This window comes from Notolabrus celidotus, chromosome 15, assembly GCF_009762535.1.
Source record: "Notolabrus celidotus isolate fNotCel1 chromosome 15, fNotCel1.pri, whole genome shotgun sequence".
In the NCBI taxonomy this organism is placed as follows: domain Eukaryota; kingdom Metazoa; phylum Chordata; class Actinopteri; order Labriformes; family Labridae; genus Notolabrus; species Notolabrus celidotus.
The window spans coordinates 22,541,358-22,566,948 of NC_048286.1; the positions used below are offsets into that span (position 1 = coordinate 22,541,358).

Sequence of the window (25,591 nt, forward strand, 5' to 3'; positions counted from 1 at the left end):
ATATCTGCCGTATGCAAATCAGCAACTGGTAAGCAACAGGTAAACAAAATAAAGCCGATGGCTGCTGAGAAACGTTTGCATCATACATTTCTAAAGTTTGGGAGCATTTCAGTCTCAATGCTGTGAAGAAAAGAGCTGCCTGCAAGATGACTCAATTGTAAAGTTAAGTCTTTTAAAATGGTCTTTAAAGTGGACTGATTAATTTAATCTTAATTGCGATGTAAGCACGTTCAATGCTCATTACAAATATTTGTATTGCTAAATATATATGAAAAATATCTTTAATGTAAATAAGCAATGCTTTCTAACTCAGCATGTGAACACTTTACCTGTTAGAGGATGTACAGCCAAGCTTTCGCACCATTTCGATGCAGTCAGATGAAGTTAAGCAAGCTATGAGCTACCCTGGTGATTATGTTGATTCAGGAGGGACACGTTGCAAACATAGGTGTTGTATAAACGACCTCCCTGAGGAGATATGGCTTGCAGAGTCAGTGACATCTTTTACATTTTTTCTTAAAACCCATTTTACAGACTTTATTTGACTTCTAACCACTTTTAATTCTATTTTAGTATTATTTTTAGTTTTTATCCAACTAATTCATTGTCTTAAATTTATTTGACTGTTTATTGTTTTAATTATTATTATTTTTTTCTTTCATTATTCTAATGTTCCTAATTTATCCTTTGCGCTTTTTCTAATTTCCCCGATTTGATGACGTCCTTTTACTCTGAAAATCTCTTTTAATGTCATTTTAATGCTTTTATTTACTTATCCATTTTTATTTATTTATTTTTATTCATTTATTTTATTTATTTATCCTTGAAAAACCTCTCAACAACAATTTACTGGTCTACTGTCCCACCACTTCATTCTGTTTAATTGATGTGTATTCCTTGTAACCTCTTGTGTTGCATTTTCAATATTACACAATCTTCTCATATCATGCAGGCCTACTTTATGGTAAAATTAGTTGATTTGAAATTGGGTTTTTTTGTACGCCTTGAGACTTTCAACTTAAGTTCTCTAAATGCGTTTTATTTTTCAAGCGTAAGCCAATTTTCCACAGGCTTTTTCACTGTTTTTCAAATGACTAATAGAATCAAACTCAGTCTACATTCCTGTTTCTGATCTTATTTGCTAGCAGAATAAAGTTTGAGGAACTCAAGTCAAGCTAAACATAGTAGACAGGATCCGGGGGGTAACAGGGTGAATGCAGTCATGCATCGATAGCTTCTGTCCGACCCACCAAAGCAGAGCAGAGAGGAGGTTCAAAGGGAGGTACATGACAGCGGCCTCGTTTGATGTGGATGGCATTTGCACTCCAGTGTGTATTTTAAAAGGTTCCATGGATGAGTCCTTCATTGTGTGTTTACTTTCTCCTCCCTGTTCAGGTGCTTCCGTGTACAGTAGTCCAGCAGCTCAGTCGTAAACCCCGTGGAGAGCTCCTAAATCAATATCAATTATTTTATGAGCTCTAAAATTCACCATTAAAATCTTTGTTGCATGTTGAAAAATACTCAATCTAGTAATAGATCAGAGCGTATAGAACATATTTCATATTTTACAGCTCATGCAGACTGAGAGGAGAATGGCGAATTAAACGTGCATTACGACTGGCTGCACCGCACCCACTGTGGAACAATAGGTGCCTAAATAATGGAGACGCTTTTCATTAAATGAATGAGTTGTGTCAGGCATATACATAAAGCATTAAAGAGCTCCTCTGGTTATAAATGGATTAGAGGAGCTGCTTGTGAAATGGCAAGAAGATAAAATCTGTGCTGACTTGCTGAAACTACACAGCTCCCCTTCACAGTGCGTCCTGTCATTGTTTTCTCCTGCTTAGTTTTAGTGAGACAGATAAAGACCATCTACTCGTTTTATTGATTGTCACATGTACACATTGCGCTTTTGTGGTAGGAAATTCATTTTAAAACTTTTTAATGTCCTTTTTAATCTCTTCTCTCCCTCTGTTGCCCCACACCACTCCTGCTCCTTCTCCATCCTTCTGTTATTGCTCCTCCTCAAACACATTTCCCTTCCCCCCTCCATTAGACTCAGAATGTGATGTACGACTTGGTGTCAGAGCTTCAGGAGCGCAGTGAGGAGCTGGACAAGCGCATCGGCACACTGGAAGACAAGCTGGACTCGGTGACGGGCAGCCTGCAGGCGCTGCCCTGCCTCATCTCCCAAGCCATAACCCAGCAGCAGCAGGACTTCTTGGACGGCTTCGTCCACCGATTCCGGCCCGCATCGCTAGCCTCAGAGCGCTCCGAACGCTCGGAGCGATCCTGGACTTCCACCGCTCGCAGGCGGCGCTCTCCCTCCACAGCACCACACACCTCCTCTGATAGTGGATAACCTTGAAAAAGCATTTTCAATGACCTTTGACCCCAAATTACCAAACCAACGCCACACCTCATCCAAAGCTGTCCCTGTAACCGCTGGCCGAGTCCATCCCTGGACTTTTATGAACACATATCCTGACCCCTGATCTGATCCTCTGCCTCACATCCAACCCGTTCTCCACTCAACATTAAGTCCAAAAACTAATTCTCCTGTGACTGAGCGTCTCAGCACAGGACTGGATCAGAGCTACTCCAAAAGAACAAAGAAAAGCAGACTGACGACAAGAAAAAACAAATGCATCCAAAAAAAGAAAAAGAGAAAAAAAACTCAAAATGACTGAAAAACCGAGATAAAGTAGAGATATGGTTTATGTTTTAGCCATTGTATGGCTGTCCAAGTTAGCTTTTTTGTAAAAGCCCTTGTATAGTTAAAAAATGACTGAGTTCAGGGTCGCTGGAGTGAGAGCTGGCTATCACACCGGAGAGTCCTTAAACATGAAGGGGGAAGTTGGTCTGTGGAGCTGAGGGCCTCGGCCTGCCTGCCGGCCCGCTGAGGCCATGGAGGACATCCGTCCACACATTCGTCCATCTAGCTGTTGTATGAGGAGGAGAGCGAGACAAAGCATTGGATTTCCCTACAAAGACTAGTGTCATGGATTCTGTCCTATAGCTTTGTGTGAAAGCTCTGACTTCAGGTCAGTGGATGAAAACGAGCGCAGTGTGGAGGGGGAACCGTCACGAAGAAGACGAGCAAAGGAAATGCAAATGGCGTAACTACTGGTTAGGAAGAATTTACACAGTTGCCAACTTCAAGGTTTCAGCTTCCTTGTTCTTACCAAGGGAAAATGAGAGCGACTATCTTTTTTAGTTACATATTGACATGTGATTTTTCAGTGCCTGAATGTATAAATAGTAGAGGGTTATTTAATTACTAATTTCAGAGCTTTTTTACGATGTTAACAGTCTGAATACAGCATTGCATTCCTTTTTCAGATACATTCCTCTCCAAAATTTTAAGAAAATGTCTTAAAGTAATGCATAACATTGCCTCCATTTCACAGCAACTCCTAATGTTTTACAACCTTTTCTTTATATTTCTACTAACACTTAGAAAAAAAGAAAAGGTTCAGAGAGAGAGAGAGAGAGAGAGAGAGAGAGAGAGAGAGAGAGAGAGAGAGAGAGAGAGCAGTGAGAATGTTGTTAGTGTGTTTTGTCAAGGAACGAGGTCACTGTTAACTTCACCACACTGAAATATGTAGTCTACCTTTAACAGCACCACCAAGTCAAGCTTCCTGTGGCCTTCAGAGTTTGACGTGACTCAGAAGGTCAGCTGGTAGAAACGGCCACACAGGCACACACACAGCACTGGTCAAACTAGCCCCGCCCCTTTGCATGGTTCTTTGCAAAACTGAAAATGGATCACAATCTTCCTTGAATGGCTTCTTGATGATTTTACATCATTTACTTGATTTGATTTGATCATGTTTACTTTTGTTTGTTTGCTGCCTTTCTTTGCTTTTTTTTACTAAAACTTCCTTTTTTTACTAGGATCTTAGTGTTTTTAGAGTTGCAGTACCTAGAGAGTTGCAGTAATGTAATTCTGTGATGCATTCCCTGTTTAAAGTATGAGGTCGAGAAAATTTGCTTCTACAAAAGATGAAAGGATACAAATAAAAGTGCTCAAGAAACTTTGCTGAATTACATTTCCCTTTGAGACGTCCAAAGGATAGTTTTGATATTTCTGGAAATACATTTCTACTATTTCAAGCCAGACGCAAGATGAGAAGTGATACTGCCTTTAAGTCACGCACAACTAGCAGCTGTTTAACCCTACTTAGCATGTGGACTGGAAATATGAGTTGTCACATCCGGTACAATTTCAACAAGTAATAGTTTTGTCATTTATTTGAAACAAAAACTGATAAAAAAATGTATTTTATAAAATGTATGAATATGTACGTAAGAAATGCTCATACTGGAAATGTTTATTTGATTGGCAGGAATTTTTAAGTAGGAGACAGGAGCTCACTAATCATACTAAACCATCGCAAAAAGCAATGCAGCTCTTTATACTATCGAACAGCGAAGCTCGCCAGCCAGCAACAAGCAGCACACAAATCAAATATATTTTATATGTGGTTAAAAATACATTTAAATAACTTTATAAGTAACTAAAGTTTAAATATTGTTGTTGAATTCTATACATGGCTCAATGGGCGTACCAGCTTAGCCACTGTAGCTAACACTAACACATGAATGATAGTCTATGATCAGTGGAAGCGTGCTTTTTATGCTGTTAACAGCATACTAACTGTCAGTATGCAGTACATACAGTTTGATTATGTAGTATTATAGTATGTGGTTACACACAGACATATTTCTAATTTATAGGCCTTCAGTTTTACAAACAATAACATTTTAACATTGAAAAACCTGTTTTCATTCTAAGCTAGGCTAATCAGCTGCTAGCACTTGCTCCATATTTTCTAACAGATATAAGACGACGATGAAAGTTTTCATGTCACCATGAGAAAAAAAAAAAGTAAACATGCGTAATTCCCAAAAATAGAAGAACAAGTAAAAGGTGTTTCAGGGTTTTGTGGCATGCCTGTATTTTAAATGCAAGGCCTGGATATGGCACAGCTGCTCAGTCTTGTAAAAGTGCCCCAATGGCCACTTGGGGTACTGCATCAAACAATAATCCAATAAGGTCTGTCCCCCAAACAAGTCCAATGAAGTTTCTTTGGTAACTTTGGCTTTCCTTGGGTTTTGTATTTGTACTTTTTTTTAAAGCCAATTAAAATTGATCTAAAAATTCTATTTGCAGCCTTAGCAAACTAGGAACTGAAGTTGTACAAAACCACAAAAAAATTGCCTAAGTATGAAGGCTAGAAACGTTTTAGGTGAGTGCAACAGTAAAGTAATTTTTCATTGACTGAATTGGCCCAGTCTTTGGTGCCCGCGATTTTAAAAGGCTACTTCCACGGTTAGCCAGTAAGCATGCCAAGTTTGAATGGAAAATAATCCACACTATGTTAGTATTAAAACTTTTCTTAATGGCCCCCAAAACAAACAAGCAAATATGATCAATACCATTTCTTGGATTTCAAATTCCAGCGCTGGCTTGAGATTGATTAAGTCCAAGTGAAACCCTGTGAGACAGTGACTGAGTTGACTCTCGCACAGACTTTATGAAGGCCAGAGAGCCCTCCATTTAAGAAAATCTTCATTTTTCTACAAGTGGAACTTAATCAAGCATGAGTATTAGCTTTTTTTCCCTTTCAACTTGAGTTGATGAAGCATGACTCTTAACTGCCCCACCTCTCACCACTTCTCAAACACAGTGCTACACCCCCTCCCCTCCTTTGAGTATAAAAGGATCCATCATGCCATTAGAGTCTCTGTTTCAATCAGTGTCATCCAACAAGTCAGAGCGGCTAATGAAAGATTATCTGCTTGATTACGACCTCACCTGCCTGTTTGAATCTTAGGTTTCCACCTCTTCATTACATCTGAGGTTTTGAGCCTCCTGCTTGTCATCTGTCATCATTAAGAGCATCAGTCCCCCTTTACCAAAAAGCTTCCCAAATGGCTCACGGCTAAGACCTTTGAGTGGTTCAAATGAAAACAAAACAAGAAGTACAGGAAATGAAGCGGGGGAACCCCCAGGTCATGTTCCAAGTTGCACTCAGTGTGTAATATTCAGTTACACCACGAAGAGTCACAGATGCTGGAGTGTCCTCCCCAGAGAGATGGTGTTAAGGACTTCATCCTTCACCTGGCAGCAGGGACAGGGGGAAGAGGAGATTGAAAAAATGAGTAAAATGAGAGCAATAGCTCATTTACTGACAGATGTCGTTTTGGCCCAGGGGGGTTGTTAACAGCAAGAGAGGGTGTCCTGTAAATATGACCTCATTGTAGATGTCGCCAAGTAAACGGGACAAATGGTGAACCGCAGGGGGAAAGGTGGCTGGGTTCAACGCACAGCATGTTGCAAGTTTGCTGTCGGAAAGCAAAACAGAGATGATAGAAAAGGTCTTCAATTCTGGCAAAGCATTTCATTAATTTCACATTTTTTACTGCTATGATCCGGTTCTGTTGTTTTTTCACTTTGTTGTAGAGGTTTGTTTACTCCTTCTCCTGCCATCAACACAAAGTCCTGCCAAACACCATTCCAATATTTGATAGTGATCCGATATTATCCACTGTTAGATATAAAAAAAAGCAGTATTTTGTAGTGAACTGAGGGACACTCATGACGTTATAACAATGATGGTAGATGAGTCAAAGTGAAAAAAGCATCCCAGAATTTTTAACTATCCTGAAAAGTAGGCTTTCCTCATAGCGCAGGAATCAGACCACATTTCTACTGAACAAAAACAGAGTGAAAACCCCTTCAAGAAATGTATCCCAATCATTGTTCTGTGTACACTGCCACATGATGCATAATGTACGTAGTAGCACTGGAATAAATCAACTTTTAATGGATGGCAAATGGGTTAAACATGTTCTCTGTATGCTGTTCGCTGTTCCTTCATTTTGCAGGTGAACTTTTGTCCTAGCAAGGAGAGACACCAAGGTCCAATCATTAAAGACTACCTTCCGCTATGAACCCAACTCTCTTTTCTTCTTCTTTTTGGCAGCTATAGACACATTTCTGAGTATTGTTCCTCTCTAAATCAACTAAATAGCAGTCCAAACCCCTGCCAAAGATTGTCCTTCAATCTCAAACTTTTTCCTCACATGGTCCACCCGAAGGTCGAGGGGAATGGCAGCCGCCTTAAGCCAATTTTGACACTGAGAGGTTGGTTGGCACACGTGTTGACGGATACAGACATCACACGTCTCTTCCTGTAAAATTGTGAAGCAGGGACATACTAAAACATGATTACAGGAGGATGTATTGACAGAAACATAAACACTGCTCCAGAGGACACACAGCTGCCGAGGCGCTGTTCCAAGGTGAACTATGGGCTGCATGCACACATACAAGCACGCGCACACACACACACACACACATGCACACACGCACAAACACACACACACACACACACACACACACACATACAAACACAGCCATTAATGCTGAAATAACAAGCTACTATTCATGTCCACATGCACAAACAAGGCTCAGCCTGGTTAATTACAGCCAAATCAGGAGGGAGTTGGCAGCAGACCCAGATCCCGCAAGAGTGGCAGAGTCAGTCACCCTGAAGTTGTTGCTATACAATCCCACAGACACAAAGCAGTGGAAATACATGGCTCCTCCTTAATTAAATCAAATCTTTTTTTATCATCTGATGAAACATGAGGATCATTTTTAATTACAAAATACTGGTACGTCAAGAAATGTGTTTTATCGTGCAAGACTTTCAGAGAAGGTCTGGTTTACCCGAGGGTTCCCATATCTCTAAATATTCTGTGCACGCCACCTCTCTATTATCTTACCCCATAAGAATAATCAGTGTAAGTGCTGCATAATATTCATTCTTGTCTGCACAAAAGATGATTTGTGATTTCAAACATGCAGTTTGTCAAAATGTATGTTTCACCGTGAGGAAAATTAATCAGGCTTGGTTCAGCTGGCAGTATTGAGCTTGCATAATGAAGGGCAGTTTGAGCTTTCCACTACTAAGTACAGCGTTACTAAATTCTCTGTTTTTTATCAGATGACATACACTACCAGAAACACCTTCTCATTAAATGGTTTGCATTTATTTCAATTATTTTAAACACTGTAGATTAATACTGAAGACATCAAAACTATGAAAGAACATATATGGAATTATTTAATTAACATAAAAGTGTCAAACAAACCAGAATATATTTTATATTTTAGATTCTGTAAAGTAGCCCCCTTTTTCCTTCATGACAGCTTTGCACACTCTTGGTATTCTCTCAGTCTGCTTCATGAAGTGGTCTCTTGGAATGGTTTTGAATGAACAGGTGCCATGTCAAAAGTTCATTTGTAGAATAACTTGCCTTCTTAATGTGTTTGAGACCATCAGTTGTGTTGTTCAGAGGTAGGGTTAGTACACAATGGATAGCCCTATTTGACTACTGTTGTAATCCAGATTATGGCAAAACCAGATTATTTCATAGTTTGGATGTCTTCAGTGTGAATTTATAATGCCGAAAATAATTAAAATAAATAAAGACCAATGAACGAGAAGGTGTGTCCAAACTTTGGACTGGTAGTGTATGTGAGGATTATTTGTTATTTTAAACATACACTTCTATTTTAGAAACACAGTTAATATAAATACTGAATGATGGTGGATATGGTCTCAGTGACATCACCCATGGTTTCTGTAAAGTCCCTGTGAAGCCAGACAATGGCATTATTGGAATTGCTGACTCTACCTACTTTGCCTTTTTCAAGGTTGACCACAAAGAGTTGAAGTTCGTACCAACAAGCCTAACGGTCAGTCAAATAACCCTCTCCCCTGATTATGCAAATGTATGCATTTCTGTTAGCCTTAATAAAACACATGGGTTATATTAAAAAGATCCCTCATATGGATTGTTTGATTAAAGGCTTAAGCTACTGAGACTAAAACTTGTGTTTGATGTTCCTGAAAATTTCTGCTGTAAAGATGAACATTTGAACACAGGACCTAAAGGGGATTCCTTAACTTTTGTAGCCAGCCTCAAGTGGAAATAAAAAAATGTAATGCAGGCCTGGAGGGGGAGGGGTTGTCTTTGGATATACAAGGTTAGTTCTCTATTCTTTGACATCAGCAATAAAGTAAGTATAATGAAGAATATCAGGTTGTGTGCTGTGGACGATAAAGGCAGCTTCACTGGCGGTGTTGACGGCATATGTCTGTAATAAAGCTTTGGCTAGTGTTGCACCATCTTTGGAGTTAAACTGTAACACAATAAAATACCTCTCTTTGCTTTCTTTTTACTGGTAAATTAGTAACGTCCTACTGCCAACTATTTAAGATTATTTTACCGAAAGTCTTGCTTTTTGTTATAATATAACATAAAAATAATTGTTCTAAGAATAATAACAATAATAATAATAACAATTATTATTATGATTATTATTATCATTATTATTATTATAACAATCATAACAATAATCATAAAAGTAGTAGTAATAATAATAACAATTATTATTGTTATTACACCTATTACTATTATTATAACGACTATTACTAATATCACTATTATTACTTTTACTACTATTACTATTATTATTACTATTAGTAGTAGTAGTAGTTGTAGTGTTAGTAATGGTAGCAGGTGTAGTAGTAGTAGTAGTAGTAGTAGTAGTAATGGTAGTAATAGTGGTAGTTGTAGTAGTAGTAGTAGTAATAGGAATAGTAGTGGTGGTGTTAGTAGTTGTAGTAGTTGTAGTAGTAATGGTAGTAATAGTGGTATTTGTAGTAGCAGTAGTAGTAATGGTAGTAGTTGTAGTACTAGTAGTAGTAGTGGTGGCGGTGGTGGTAGGAGGAGGAGGAGGAGGTGGTGCTGGTAGTAGTAGTAGAAGTAGTAGTTGTAGTAGTAGTAGTGGTAGGAGTAGTAGGAGTAGTGATGGTGGTGGTGGTGGTAGGAGGAGGAGGACGAGGAGGAGGAGGAGGAGGGTGGTGGTAGTGGTGGTGGTGGTGGTGGTGGTAGTAGTAGTAGGAGGAGGAGGAGGAAGAGGAGGAGGAGGAGGAGGAGGAGGAGGGTGGTGGTAGTGGTGGTGGTGGTGGTGGTGGTAGTAGTAGTAGGAGGAGGAGGAGGAAGAGGAGGAGGAGTAGTAGTGATGGTGGTGGTGGTGGTGGTGGTAGTGGTGTTGGTGGTGGTGGTGGTGGTGTTGGTGGTGGTGGTGGTAGTGGTGGTAGTGGTGGTGGTAGTAGGAGTAGTAGTAGGATTAGGAGTAGGAGTAGTAGTACTGGTGGTAGTAGTTCTAGTATCATCATTATTACTATTATCAAAAGATTTATTTGTAGGTTTTTATGGCAACGTGCATCAGAGGGTCGATGCTGGGAGTGGAACCTGCAACCTTAGTTTCAGAGACCTTGATATATAATAATATATCAGATATGGTTTCCATATGAAACAAAAGATGCACTAGGCCCAGTCAAGCCAAAAAAAAGCAGCTTACATAATGTCCTGCTAAGTGAACTGTTTCATACTTTGAATGTAAGCCTCTTAATGACCACAGTTAATTCATCCAGTTTCAACTGAATCTTGTGCTTAAGTGTGAAAGGCAAGAAAAGAGGGGATCAAATTACCAGAGATCTCCCCTAGAGGGTACTGAAGCTCAGTCCACAGCCAGAAACAGCCAGGGGCAGGAGGCAGAATGGTGAAGATGACCCCGCTACCGAGGAGGGACCAGGGGAGGAATCAGGTTGCAGGGCAGGTGTTGCGGATGATCCCAGGGTGTGAAAAGATCCTTCAGGGAGAGCTTGTGGCCTGCAGGGGAAGTAATTCATTCAATTTATTAAAAGGCCCCACTTTCCTCCCTGTCTGCCCTGTGGGAGCTAATGGCTAGCAGCTGCATTATGCTTAATGCCCCTGCTATCACTTTCAGCTAATGCAGTCTGGCAAATCAGAGAGAATAAGTATTGATCTTGGTTTTTGGCCTTTTTTTAATGCACAATGCTTTAGAGGTAGAGAGTGGGCGTGAAGGGCCTTTTCATTCCACCAAATGTTTTTATGAGAGTCATTTATTTCTGCATCAATCATTTCTCTTTTTATCTTCCCTTCTCTACCTTTCTCTTCCTCTGTCTCTTATTTCTCTCTCCAGCAGATCAGAGGCAGGGATGGCTCTTACAAATAAAGGTTTTCTGTTGAGGGCTGCCATGGTGTAGCTTCTCTGCTTCATTAATCTGTAAAAGAGGGGGGAAAGGCTCTTTTTTTGAGCCCTCTAACCATGTATGAGGAGTTTATGCATTAGTGTCCAAAGTGTGTGTTCATGTGTGCAGTCAAACACACACATAATGTATTGGCCTACATGTATCCTATTCGTCTTCCACTTAGCAGAATACCTTCAGTCAAGACTATAAATTCATATCAATCATCTCACATCAGGTACTGTTTTGTTAGCTATATGGCTGTACTCATATATACACATCAATACAGAAGATCAATATCCCATTACTATCAGTTAGAAATGTAAAGTCAGGAGGGAATGGTGCTTTTGACTCGGGTCCTGAAGGCAGTATAAGGTATTTCTTGACATCAAACAACATACAGTGTAGGGATGTTATTAAGTGACTGATTTCCTAGTCATTTAACCCTCCTGTTACCCTCAAATTTACTAACATCTTTTATCCTTGGGGTCATGGTGGCTGGAAACATTATATCTCAATCTAAAGGTTGGCGGTTCGATCCCAGCTCCTGCAGTCACATGAGGAAGTGTCCTTGGTTATAGTGACCTCAATATCCTCCAAAACAACCAGAACAAATTTCTGTGAAATGTTGATATTTCTTTTGTTATATACAGCTAAAACAGCCTGGGGTCAAATTGACCCCAAGGAACAACGATGTGTAATTTTTTTAAATATATGGAATTGGAACATATCAACATTTTAATTTTACGCTTTCCCAGTTGTCCCCATTAAATTAGGAAAAGTCATGAAATATGAAACCAAAAAATGATGTTAGTCATTAATTTAGAGATGTTAAACATTGAATGGGGTCTAATTGACCCCAAGGATAATAGGAAGGTTAAAAAAAAATAAACAGCCAGTTGTCATTGCAGCTCCAGTTAACAGGGACTGTCACAATGCTACAATCCTCTACTAACAGGTTGTAAACAAGTACAGATGACGGACGGTAATGCAGCTCAAAGTAGATTGGCGGTAGATTGGAGTAGAAAATGGAGAAAAGTTGTTCGTAGGCTGAAAGTCCAGTTGGCCCAACCAGAGCAAAGCGTAACTAGTGCAGGCATGAGGACTGAAGGCTGGCAGTGCTAGCTCTGCAAATGTTAGCCACACTCAGCAAATCAATTTTACTGACAGACTCTGTGATCCTGTGCTTAACCGTGTTGGAAAATGTGCTAAATTTTGACAGCTGTTTGGGTGTTTTCTTACCTTTACACTAGTTGGTTAGAAGAAATTCAGATTTCTGTTTAAACGACCGGGAATATTGTGGCTGAGGAACATTCCTGGTATTCTCCCCCGTTTTTCGACCACAGGAACTTTACCCCCGAACTAGGGACTTTACCCCTGAACTACGTGCGTTTTTCGACCGCAGGAACCAGGGTCTAAATTTAGTTCAGGGGTAGATAATCTCCCCCCTGAAAAGCCCCTGCTTGGGGGGGTAGTACTTTTCAAAGGTCCTGGGACTTTCGGTTGAACATAACGGTGTTTGTGGAGTTTACACAGTTGTTGAAACACAGAAGGGGTTCCTGGGAATGCAAACTAGTTCAGTTTTTATTAAGATTTCAAAATTTAATTTAATATAATTTTTTTCTCCATACGTCACTGGCCTGATTTGCACAATCTACCCAGGACTTCAGCACGCAGTCAAAACGCAGACAACAATCGGGGCACAGGAACCTTTTAGTTCTGGGGGAAAGTAGTTCTGGGGACTAAAAGACCCCGGAACTCTTGGTCGAAATGCACCTTTTTTCACCTCTAAATGAGACACTAATCATCTAATCTGAGGTTAGCTGATAGCCAAGCATCATCTGACTGCATCAATATGGTGTGGAAGCATTGTCATTATACCCAGGCCTTCACTCATTAGGTCAAATATAACCATGTTAAGATAGAAAGCATCGACTATTTACATGACTTGTTTTTCTTATTTATTGCAATGAATTCAGACTCTCATGTGTTCATTGAGAGTGCTGTACACATGAGTGTGAGTGAACATTCAAGTCTAGTAAAAGCTCCTGAAATACATTTCTCCTTTTACATTAATATTACTCACTTATTTATTATTTTAATATTTCTCTTTATAATAATTCAAATAACTGCTTCAGAAATGTATTAAAATATTCAATGGATCTACCCCACATAGGCCGGCGAGGACTGTATATGCTCTTTTATGTAATCATTCTACATGTAAGGCTAGTTCCTTTATATAGAACATATGGGCCTACATAACTCTTCTATTGTCCTCCTTGTTATTTGCAGCTGAGCAGGCCTGCATCTGCACTTGAGGACATGCATGGCACCAACAGACGAGGTAGCCTTGGGCCAAGGCCACTGGTGGGATTCAGTACACTCACTTGAGAGAGTGGGCTGCATTATGTGTTTACTGTACTGTACTGGTTATGAGTGCTGCACAGTGTTTGTGTGTGTGTGTGTGTGTGTGTGTGTGTGTGTGTGTGTGTGTGTGTGTGTGTGTGTGTGTGTGTGTGTGTGTGTGTGTGTGTGTGTGTGTGTGTGTGTGTGTGTGTGTGTGTGTGTGTAGAGAGAGGGGGTCAATACAGATGTCCTTGCCCTGAGCTTTCTCTCCATGAAAATCAGCGCTGCTCTGGAACAATCCCCGTCACATTATACGCCAGGAATTGTTCCTGGAGTCACATATGCAGAGATGAATCCTCGTGAAAAACAGACATGTGGTCGGTGCTTAAGGCGAGTGTTCTATCAAAATAACCAGCCGCACTGCTGCTCAGGAAACACTGCAATCTCTCCGTATCAGGATGTTTTCTTATGAATCCAGCTGATGTTTCCTACTGTTTTTAAGAACATTGAAATTGTTAAATGATACACTGTAGAAAAATACTTAAGTATAGATAACAGTTGGTGTTCAGGCTGCCGTGTTTAATAACATTACATACAGCAGAACAAAGGTAACTGGAAGCACGAGAGAGAGAGTAAATTCAATAGAGAACAGACCCAACAAACTCAGCGGGCGATCTGAGTGAGAAGCACACGAGCATGCTGCCCTCTAGTGACAAACCCTCCAACTCCCTCTGTGACAACAGCACACCGTGTCACAGCTAATGGGAGGATGAATTATTCATAAACGATGGGATGATAAAGCAGTATTTCACAGATCATGGATATGAGATGTAATTGTTATGATAGGGGTGATATCAAACACATGCTTGTCTCTAAAATAAGTGTAATCTTGCAGACAAGCTTCTGTGTTTGAGAGTTGAACATGTGATCTGTAATACTATGAGTATTAGTAGACGAAGCAAAGGCTTGATTGAGTACCAAGGAGTATTTGTAGCTATCTTATGAGCATATTATCACGCTTACACTTTATTTTTCATTATTTGCTGATAATTTAGACTGTAAGCAGCCTTAATGAACATCTAGACGGTTTTAAAGAAGCAGTTACAACTCCATCTTTGTTTTGATGAATGTTAAGTTTCCGCTTCACTCTCTCACACACACACACACACACACACACACACACACACACACACACACACACACACACACACACACACACACACACACACACACACACACACACACACACACACACACACACACACACACACACACACACACACACACAGAGATTAACCTCCCAGTGCCAGTCTCCAGCAGCACATGGGCGGTTCAGGTTTAATGTTTAAGCTTTTACTCCCCCCTCTGCTCTCCACACACTGGCCGATCGCCCTGCATGTGTGGAATCGAGTGTCTGCCGTCAGGAGTGAGTCACCTGAGAGAGTAAAGAGGTTGAACTGCGTGGGCTTCCTGGACACGGCAGCCATTTTACAGAAGAGAACAGGTCCTACGTGGGTCCAGCATCTGCATGACTAGAGGGCAATTGGGGTCAAAGCGGTAAGAGAAGTTGTCGGTTTTGATATTCTTTGGATTTTCTTCACAGCTGTGCTCTCACTGGAATGTGCTGTGACAGCTTCATGACTGTTGCTGTGCATTAAGAGCTTGTTCCTAGTCACAGCTCAGCTTAACCTTCTCTGTTGTGACTCAAGCAACGTTACTTTACAACCCTCTACAGGTCCAAGATAAAGGAGGAAGCTCAGTGTACTGTAGCATTGTTGTGTTCCCTATCTGGGTTACTCTAATGTAGCAGGGGGACTGCTACGTTTCTGAAGGTGAAGGACACAATTTGATCGCTGTGTTTAAGAGGAAGGTCTCAGTGGTTTGGTGTTGTTTTGGTTAGTGACACCTGTGACATACAGCCGACTGAATATCAAACATCCAGCTGTGTTTTAGGAACCTGTGTTTTTCTACCATTTCAGACAGTTCATTAATTTCTTTCAATAGGAACAACTGTAATCAGACCCATGGATCAGGAGTTTATGCATTAGTGTACACATGTCCAAAGTGTGTGTTCATGTGTGCAGTCAAACACACACATAATGTATAGGCCTACATTTATCCTGTGTTTTCTACTGAGCAGAATACCTTCAGTCAAGACTATAAATTCATATCAATCATCTCAGATCAGGTACTGTTTTGTCAGCTATATGGCTGTACTTTTATATACACATCAATACCGAAGATCAATATCCCATTACTATCAGTTAGAAATGTAAAGTCAGGAGGGAATGGTGCTTTGACTTGGGCCCTAAAGCCCAAAAGTATAATCAGAACTTGTATTCAGCCAATCACAATGCACATTACAAACGGACTGTGTTTATGGAGCACTGGCTTTAGTCCTCTGACAACTCAGAGCGCTTTTACATTACATGTTTCATTCACCCATTCGAACACTGATGGCAGAGGCTAATATGGAAACTGCCCATCAGTGTTTATTAATCCCCTTCATCAATACATCATACATCAATTAATCAATCAATCATCTTTATTTGTAAAGCGCCAAATCACAACAAACATTATCTCAAGATGCTTTTACAAACATAGCAGGTCTAGACTGCACTGTTTGTTAAATTATTGACATTATTAAGACCCTACACCAAGACAGGATAAGCTCCAGTCCCCTCTTACTGACAGGACTGTCTGATCTCATCTGAATCCAACATTGCAGTATTTAGCTAGTTACAGCAGCGAGGAAAAACGTCCTTTTAACAGGCCGAAACCTCGAGCAGAACCAGACTCATGTTAGACAGCCCTCTAACTCGACCGAGTTAGGGTTGGAAAGAGGGATAGAGGAGAATAGGAGAAAGAAAGAGAGCGATTCACACAACGCTGGCACAGCCATCAGGGACAGTTTGGAGTGATGTGTCTTGTCACTTTGGCATGTAGAAGGAAGGACCTGGGATCAAACCCCTGACCTTCTGATTGAAAGATGACTGACTCTACCACTGAGCCACAGACAATAGACAACAGACCTTCATTTCCTCCTACTGTGAGAAGAGATGCCAAACTATGCAAAAAGTCAACAGACATAACCAGAAGTCACTCTCACACACACACACACACACACACACACACACACACACACACACACACACACACACACACACACACACACACACGCACACGCACGCACGCACACACACACACACACACACACACACACACGCACAGTGTTGTATAGTGGTGTGAGATTCAGAAACTGAAAATTGCAGCGACTGTCACTTCTGTTTTATTCTTAATGCAGTCAGCATTCATCTCCTACTGTTATCTAATGCAGCTAGAAAGCAGCTTTAAGACACAATAACAGGGGATCCCAAAGTGTGGGTCGGGACCCACTGGGGGGTTGCGATACACAAATGTGGGGTCTTGAGATGTCTTCCAGAATGTTTTTTTTTTAAGTTATAAGTTATCTAAAAATATATATTCATATTTTGTTTATTTACCTTGTTTTCTTATGTTTATCTTCCTTTTTCTTTATACTGTTTATTCATATTATTTTCTATTTATTTATTTTCTCTATCCTTTGTTGGTTTTATATTACTCATATATAATTTGTTAACTTGTGGTGAACAAAGAAATGCTGAAAAAATGCAATAAAAAAAGTTGAATGACAAAAGTTATCTAAAAAAAAGTACATTTTATCCATTATAGTAAAAAATATTGACAAAAATAGTAGCTAAACTTGAAATAAAACCTTGAAAATATAAAATGTAATGAGTTTTCTGCCTTTCTTTTTGCCAGATGATTCGTAAGTTTAGGGTTAGTGAACAGTTCATTATCAAAAGCATCAGTAGCAGCAGTAGGTTAATTCATAACGGCAAAGGAAACACAGCCACATGCTCATATAGGTAGGCTAATTTTCTGCAGACCAGCTAAATGAAGCCACATTAAATCACTTCGAGGGACAGTGGGGGTCTTGAGTCTTTGGCACCAGTATTTTGGAGGTCGTGGGCTGAAAAGTTTGGGAACCCCTGATCTATAACCACTGTCTGGCGGAAATAGCCTATTACAACCTGGCCCTGGTGAAAACTGAAAAATTGTACTTTTAAAATGAGAAAATACTAGCAACAACTCTTCGATTTTTACTGAGTCAATGAATATATACAAATTATTTTTTAAAAAGCATTTCTGTTATCCTGATGGATCACATGTACAATCAGTCAATCTTTATTTACAGGCACTTTACATTGTTGAAACCCAACATAATCAACGTGAAATCTGTGTTTATGCCCAGTTTAAATAGATTGATATGCACAAGCCAGAAAATAAATGTCACCGTACTCGATCTTGTAACGATCTAGCGTCCCTCAGCTCATTGTTATGGTTTTGATGCCCTCTCATCAACCACGTTTCAACTCTCATTAGTCGCCTGTTTTCAATGACAAAACCCACGGAGTACTACCTGAAGAGGATCCCAGTGGAGCTTGTGAAAAAGGTCTAGCATTTAGTTTCTGAAGAGACATTTCAATAATTGGGTTGAGACAAACCAATGCTAATGAGCTAAATGTACACGTGATATGTTGACGGTGGGTGGGATCAAGTTGAATGTGTCTATCAAATAAAAATACAATGAGATTGATCCCATTATTGTGCTTTGTTTCATGGAAGAACCAAAGTTATTTTGTATGCTTATTACACATAACTAATACTTGTTTCTCCTTCTCTATGCCACATAGGGACTGTGTGATCACCTCTTTCTCAATGAATCACCAGAATCCTCCTGCAGCATGAAAAGCTGGAGTAAAACACTCGAGAGTCAAGAGGCTGACAGCGTGGTCGGGTCCTCCTCCAGCAAGAGGAACTCCATCAGTGATCCACCGGTGCCTGTGTGGGTGACTCACACACCCACACCGGATAACAACACAGATGAGGATGATGACACTAACCCTGCCACTTCACCTCCTGCAGAGGAAGAGAAAAAAGGGAGCATGAAGGACAGGCTGAAGTCCCTCCTCCCTCAGTCATGGGGGCGTAGTAGTCCTAAAAGAACACCAGAAAGTGACAGTTTAAATGACTCTGAAGGCAGCTCCAGAGAGATCAAGATCCTCCCTAATGGGACCAGGGTGAGCCCTCCTGTAAGCCCCCTGGTGGGGCGCAGAAACTGGGCTGAGTCTCACAGCAGCTCCAGCAAAAGCTCCCATAAGCTTTTGCTAAGGGAGAGCCCCTCTGATGATCTGTTCAATCAGAGCCTCAGAGAGGAATCCCTCCTCACCAGTATCCACCCTGCAGAGTACTACGCTGAAAAACTAGAGGTCTACAACCTGAAGTACTCTTATTTAAAGTCCTGGCCAGGGCTGCTCAGACTCCTAGCAGGACTCCAGCTCCTATTTGGAGGCATGGTGTTTGCATGCGTCATCTCCTATGTTCACAAAGACAGTGAGTGGTCCAATACCTACGGGCACTATAACGGTGCATATAACAATGGGATGGGCCTGTCTGGGTACAGCTACGCAGGCCCAATGACGGCTTTCATACTAGCAGTAGCAGGACTCTCCTGGATTATCACTTTCATCCTCCTGGTGATAGGAATGACGATGTATTATCGCACCATCCTCCTCGACGCTCACTGGTGGCCGCTGACGGAGGCTTTCATCAACGTGACTCTGTTCCTACTCTACATGGCAGCAGGGATTGTCTACCTGAACGACTTGAACCGCGGAGGGCTGTGCTACATGACAATAGGTGTTAACCCCATCCTGGCTAATTTGTGTAGGGTTGACGGCGGCCAGATGGCAGGGACCGCTTTCATCTTCATCAACATGGCAATGTATCTGGGAAGTTTCCTGGTGTGTCTGAAGATGTGGAGGCACGAAGCCACAAGAAGGGAAAGGGAGGACTTTGAAAACCAGGTAAAATTTATCACAGAAACTAAAAGCTCCTCTGAGGAGTTACAGAACATACTGAATTATACTGTTGTCTCACTTTAACCTAAAAAACAGATGAGACCATCAGAAAAAATACAGATTTTCTTCTACACCATGTTCCAAATTATTGTGCAAGTTGCATTTTTGTGATCATTTTAAAAACTATGTCAACAGTCGTTTTCAAATTTGTTTGGAAGTCAGATAGTGAATATATTCCTTCAACTGTGTGGTTAAAATGATGCTTTTCAAAGTACATTTGCTGCATTTTTACATAAATGCAGGATCTGCTGAAATGAGTGTGTCAAATTATTATGCAAATTGGTGATAAGAGAATATAACTTGAGAAAATTAAAAACTAGGCACCGTTTTTAATGTTCTATTGATTGAAAATAATAATATTTACTGCAACTGTATTCAACCTTCAACAAAAACAACAGTTTTCTTTAAATTTTTATACAAAATAAAACTGTTAATGTCTTAGACTTTGAAACATTTCAAATCTAAAGTGTTTCTCAAATGTCCAAGTTAACCTCCTTTTCTCTCAGTGAGGGTCAGAGGTCACTGGTAAACTGATTTAGTTTCTGATGACTTCTCTGCTGATACTGTGAGCTGTACCTTCTGGCTTTCCAAAGAGGCTTTTTTGAGCTGTATTTCTTGCCATTACTGTGAATTATATCCTTTATTATTGACCACAAGTTCTCAATTGGGTTGATATCGGGTAAGAAGGCAGGCCGGATAATTTACAGTAGTGGCGAGAAATACAGTCCAAAAGAGCATCTTTGAAAAGCCATACAAGATGCAGCTCACACAGTCAGCAGAGAAGTCATCAGAAACCTCACTACATCAGTTTACCAGTGACCTCTGACCCTCGCTGAAAGAAAAGGTGTTTATATTGGACATTTGAGAAACACTTTAGATTTGAAATGTTTCAGAGACGTTAACAGTTTTATTTTGTATACAAATGTAAAGAAAACTGTTTTTCTTTTTGAAGTTTGAATACAGTTGTTGTAAATATTATTATTCTCAATTAATAGAAGGTTTAAAATGGTGCCTGGTTTTTAATATTCACAAGTTATATGCACTCATCACCAACTTGCATAATAATTTGGCGCACTCATTTCTGCAGATTCTGCAATTATTTAAAAATACAGCCGAAAAGCATCATTTTAACCACACAGTTGAAGAAATATATTCACTATCTGACATCCAAGCAAATTTGAAAACGACTGTTATCATAGTTTTTAAAATTTTCACAAAAATGCAACTTGCATAATAATTTGGAACACAGTGTATATCACTTTTATGGTCCAAAACCACTGCCTCAGGATAGGTGTCACACAAAGTGTTAACAGGACTCTGATTAACCAGACTTTATTACATTTGTGGTAAAGGTTCTCAATGAGTAATAAGTTCAACTGAAAAAAGACAGCAGGGCAAGATATACTGTTTTTTTTAAAAAACAAAACAACTCAGATGTGCACAAGATAAACTCAACAAATAGATCGGACTTACTTCTTTTCGCAAAAAATTCACGCATATAAGAAGTTCCTCACAGGAGCTTTAAAATGACTTAAAAGATTTTGCCTTCTGAACTAAGAGTAGGAAATAAGATCTGTTTTTCTTTTATGAAAAGGATTCAGTTTTATTAATCTACATGTGGAAATTACTCCCAACTCTTATACAAGACCAAACATGCTAGAAAGTCTTTCCTGCAACAGTTTTACATTAAAATAGGAGCTTCTCTTTTACTGTTTGCTTGAGTTGGTTCTGGTTCTGTTTGACTGAGTTTGATTCTGGTTCTGTTTGCTTGAGTTGGTTATGGTGCTGTTTGCTTGAATTTGGTTCTGGTTCTGTTTGCTTGAGTTTGGTTCTGGTTCTGGTTGCTTGAGTTGGTTCTGGTTCTGGTGCTTGAGTTTGGTTCTGGTTCTGTTTGCTTCAGTTTGGTTCTGGTCCTGGTTCTGTTTTCTTGAGTTTGGTTATTGTTCTTGTTGCTTACGTTTAGTTCTGGTTCAGTTTACTTGAGTTTGGTTCTGGTTCTGTAATGTGGATATGTTTGCAGCTTTTTTGTTAATTTGTACAATAAAAAAGTTTGATTAAAATATTAAACAAAAGTAAGAATGGTTTTGCAACAGAATAAATGCACAAAATTAGGCAATTATAAGGCTTCTTATAAAAACACTGTACGTAAAAGGGTTTTCAACACACAATCAATTAGTTTTTGCAAAGTTTTGGTAAAACATACGGCTACAAAAGATCTTAAATTAAGGGAGTCGAAAGAGCCGGCTATTCTTTGAAGCAGAGTCAAAAGAGCCGACTCTCTGAAAAGAGCCGAACTTCCCATCAATACTAAGTTAGCCAAACGGCGCGTGCGTACGTAGTTTACAGCAACGTTTACTCACAGTATTAAAGCAGCTCCAAAAACACTTTGTCTTCATCAACTTCATCGTTCCTGCTGCCTATTCTCCTCTGTCCTTCATGTTTGGCATCACAGTTTCCAAGTTAGTACCTTGTTGGTTTGATTCCACCAGACCAAACATTTCTGCAACAAAGAGGAAAGGTCAAGGGTCACTATCCCTTGCGTCGCTGGTACGTCATCACGTCGATGAAAGTAAAATAATTATTTTGTCTGTTTTGGTAAACTTATAACTAAAGCGTCTCTGTACGTCTGTAAATACAAGTTAATATTTAATATAATTATTTATTGATTCAAATTATTTAGGTAGAGGGCGGGTTGCATTTTTTTCCCCCTGGGTCAGTTTGGGGGTCATGACCTCATGACCCCGTCGGTCCCACCCTTCTTCCATATGTTATGTTTTTTTTTTTTTTTTTTTTTCAACTTTATTATAGATGTACATAACAAACAATGGGTACATTCAGAAGGAGCATCATACATAAACAATCATTAAAGATACAGAAGCAGTACTGCTTCAGTTGGTAATTTAAGGTAAATGAGAAAATTATACATACATAAATAAATAATAAATAACAAATAAATAAATAAATAAATAATACTATAAGTTGAGTGAGGAGAGGGAATAATTTTACAATTCAGTGAGGAATTATTTTAGGGAATCGTATATTTTAAGAGCTCTTGGTCCTTTCATCATTTTCAATGATTTTAGGTATATTTGGAATTCATTTAGAAAAACAACAAATTTGGGGGGAGATTTTATAGTCCTGTTTTTATGAATAAAGAATTTTGAGACTTCATCACTTTTATTGTTTAATATCAAACCAAAAGTTGTGTCATTTATTGAAAAGGAAATTGGAATGGATTGAATTTTTACTTTTAACCATTCATGGATATCAGTCCAGAAGATTTTCACAGTTTGGCATGAGAAGAAAACATGGTTTGTCGACTCCACTTCATTTTCACAAAGGGGGCATAAATTGTCTTTAAATTCAAAGCGTGCGCAGAGTTATTCTTTAGAAGGATAAGTTCCTTATGTTATGTGATGTTGTTGATATGAGGCAGGTTAACAAATGCAGAAGGGCTGCCTGAAAGGTATTGTTGCTATGGTTGCTATAGTTGGTATGCTTGCATGTGGACAATGAGGGAAATGGCAATGCTATGCAGCCTATAATGTTAAACAGATAATAGTGTATTGTAATAATAATTGACACTTGGTTAACATGACAGATGTGTAGTATCTAAAGACAAATATCTAACAAATGTGGATAATGTGTGAGTGAGAGAGTGAGAGACAGCATGCTCAGATAATGTAATTTATGACAAATAAGAAAGTTCAGAGCAAGCACTGAACAACATAATGTACCAGCAGCAGTTTTTTTTTGTCAGTTGTCACATAGTGTTACTCTAATTTTGCACCTGGTAAAGACAGACCAAATTGAATAAATACTCTAATTTGTTGTTTTATATATCCTAACAAAGACTTTATCTCTTTTACTTTTCACCCCAGGAGGAGTTTCACCAGTCCATCCCGCTTACACTCCAGAAAACAAAGCACATATCATTCAAGGATGAAATTGATCATCCTTTTAAGAAAAGTATCAACAACCAATCAGTGTTCAACCCAGAGGTCCATAATAAACCAGTCAGTCTGAGCAGAGCACTAGCGCCTGGATACACCCCTAAAGTGCATGTTGTCGCCGACTACATCATGTGAGTACATAATACCTCATGTCTTAAAATAAAAAACAGATGTGACAAACTTAAGATAAGTTAATTTTCCGTAATATCAATCCCTACAGAAAGTATCCAGAGATCAGCAGTGTGGAAGAAAGGGAAGAGTACAAAGCTGTGTTCAATGACCAGTATCAGGAATACAAGGACCTCTACCGAGACGTCAGTGACACCCTCAATAAGTTCAGAGACCTGGACGCCATGATGGAAAAACTGCTCAGGGATGGAGAGAGCCGAGAAGTGAGATGGATGAACAACAAGCTTTATTTACATTATGCACTTGTGACACTGACTGAGGTGTTTTGCATCATATTTAGTTAAAAGTTTTTCTTCTTTATCATCTAGAGTGAACAGAGGATTCAAGGCCTTCTGAAGACGTTGCAGCAGAAGAAGAATGTAAGTGACTGGGGTCGTTCAGACGTACTTTCCTGTTTTAAATCTGTTCCCAAACAGTAGATTGAAAATACCAGAGATGTGTTTGATTTTTAACTGTTGTGTAAATATCCAAACACTATTTGTTTTCCTTCGATAAAGCTCTCAACTGATGCAAATAATATTGATTCCGTCATCAACTGTGGCAAACTCTGGAAATTCTCATTTTATGCAGCTGTGCTACAAAATAATTCAGGCAACAAGCAGAGAAAAAGAAATAAGCATTAATGGAGAAAAAAAGACAGATTCATGTGATAGAGTTTACAGTCAGTAATCGTTTTAGTTATCTTATTTGTTTGTTTTTAACAGGACCCTGCTTTCCTGGAGAAAAAGGAGCGCTGTGATTATTTAAAAGCTAAATTAAGCCACATCAAAAACAGAATACGCACTTTTGACCAGGAACCATGAATGAAGAAGAGTTGACCTGCACCAAATGATGAACGAATACAGCACAGCACTTCTTCTTCAGTGGTTGTTTTCTTATTGTGTTGTATTGCATCAGTATGTTGACAGATTCCAATATTTTTGTTTTGAATCAAAGTATATTTTTATTACGGGGGTTGCCATTAGCCTATAGCGTGCACCCCATGTACAGAGACTACATTCCTTGCTGCAGCGGTTGCGTGTTTGACTCTCTGTGTTGACCATTTTCTGTATGTCTTCACCCGCTCTATCAAATAAAGGGAAAATGACCCAGAATACAAGTTTTAAATAATATATATAATTTTTTTACATAAAAAATTGACTGAACATGTATTTGTATATCATTTTTTACAGGCCTCAATATGAGGTTGGAGTTGACTTGAAACTTGATTTTTAACACATTTTTTTACTCCTGAACTACATTCCTTTTGTATTGCTTTCATTATTATATCACCCTTTTTATGGGTTTATCATCTTGTTGATCCATGTGCATGATTTAATTGTAACTCCTGCTATTAATGTGAGTAGCGAAAAGAAAAGGTTGTGCTGATATATTTTTAACTAATACTTCATCTGCAATGCCATTTTTGTGTTTTATTTACAACTTTTGATTTGTAATATCAGCTGTTTTTTTGTTCTTACCACCCAACTAAAGGATGAATGTATCATTTTTATTCTTTAAGCCATTAAACTTGATGATTTTTACCACAAATGTGTTGTTATCAGATTTATAAATGAAAGCTTTAATCAGCTCAGTATTAATCTTAGCATTTTAAATGAATCAACAACTCAATAGTGTTCAGTGAGCATTCTGTACAGCAATTTTTTTTTATCATCCTCATATACTTTAGCTTTGTGTTTCATTTTTATAAAATATGACAAAGAAACATGCATTAAAATGCTTGGGTTTTGAAACAGGCTCTATTATCACCCAGTTGGATCTTTCCGTCAGCAATTTGATTGATACGAAGCCCCTGGTGTCTTTTTTATAAGGGGATGAGTTCCGTCTTGTATGCACAAGTGATAATATTAGGCTCACAAGATACTATCCTACACATATTAACATTGTCCTGTGTGCAGAAGTTAATTATATTGTGCACAGAATATAATTTTTGTAATGGGCACAGGTTATTTTCTTATGCGTACAAGAAAAGTATGTTGTGCGCAGGTGTGCACATGAA

General features: G+C 39.2%; 2 protein-coding genes and 1 long non-coding RNA gene across 3 annotated transcripts in view; 2 read left to right on the plus strand and 1 right to left on the minus strand.

The window, feature by feature from the left end:
• Window positions 1-4,103, plus strand: part of kcnn1a (potassium intermediate/small conductance calcium-activated channel, subfamily N, member 1a) — a 62,462-nt gene extending 58,359 nt beyond the window's left edge. The window contains exon 9 of the mRNA XM_034703796.1: window positions 2,060-4,103. Coding sequence (XP_034559687.1) covers window positions 2,060-2,365 — 306 coding nt within the window. The 3' untranslated portion in view covers window positions 2,366-4,103. The remainder of the gene's footprint in view (window positions 1-2,059) is intronic.
• Window positions 1-21,980, minus strand: part of LOC117827263 — a 41,973-nt gene extending 19,993 nt beyond the window's left edge. The window contains exons 1-2 of the long non-coding RNA XR_004634173.1: window positions 21,811-21,980; window positions 10,581-10,761 (exon numbers count right to left, since the gene is read on the minus strand). This is a non-coding gene — a long non-coding RNA (uncharacterized LOC117827263). The remainder of the gene's footprint in view (window positions 1-10,580; window positions 10,762-21,810) is intronic.
• On the plus strand, window positions 14,780-25,089 carry ocel1 (occludin/ELL domain containing 1). The gene is made up of 6 exons (XM_034703797.1): window positions 14,780-15,044; window positions 18,224-19,396; window positions 23,332-23,534; window positions 23,624-23,795; window positions 23,901-23,951; window positions 24,297-25,089. The coding sequence occupies exons 2-6, from the start codon at window positions 18,275-18,277 to the stop codon at window positions 24,393-24,395; spliced, it is 1,647 nt and encodes a 548-aa protein (XP_034559688.1). The 5' UTR covers window positions 14,780-15,044; window positions 18,224-18,274; the 3' UTR covers window positions 24,396-25,089.
• The last annotated feature ends 502 nt before the right edge of the window (window positions 25,090-25,591 follow it).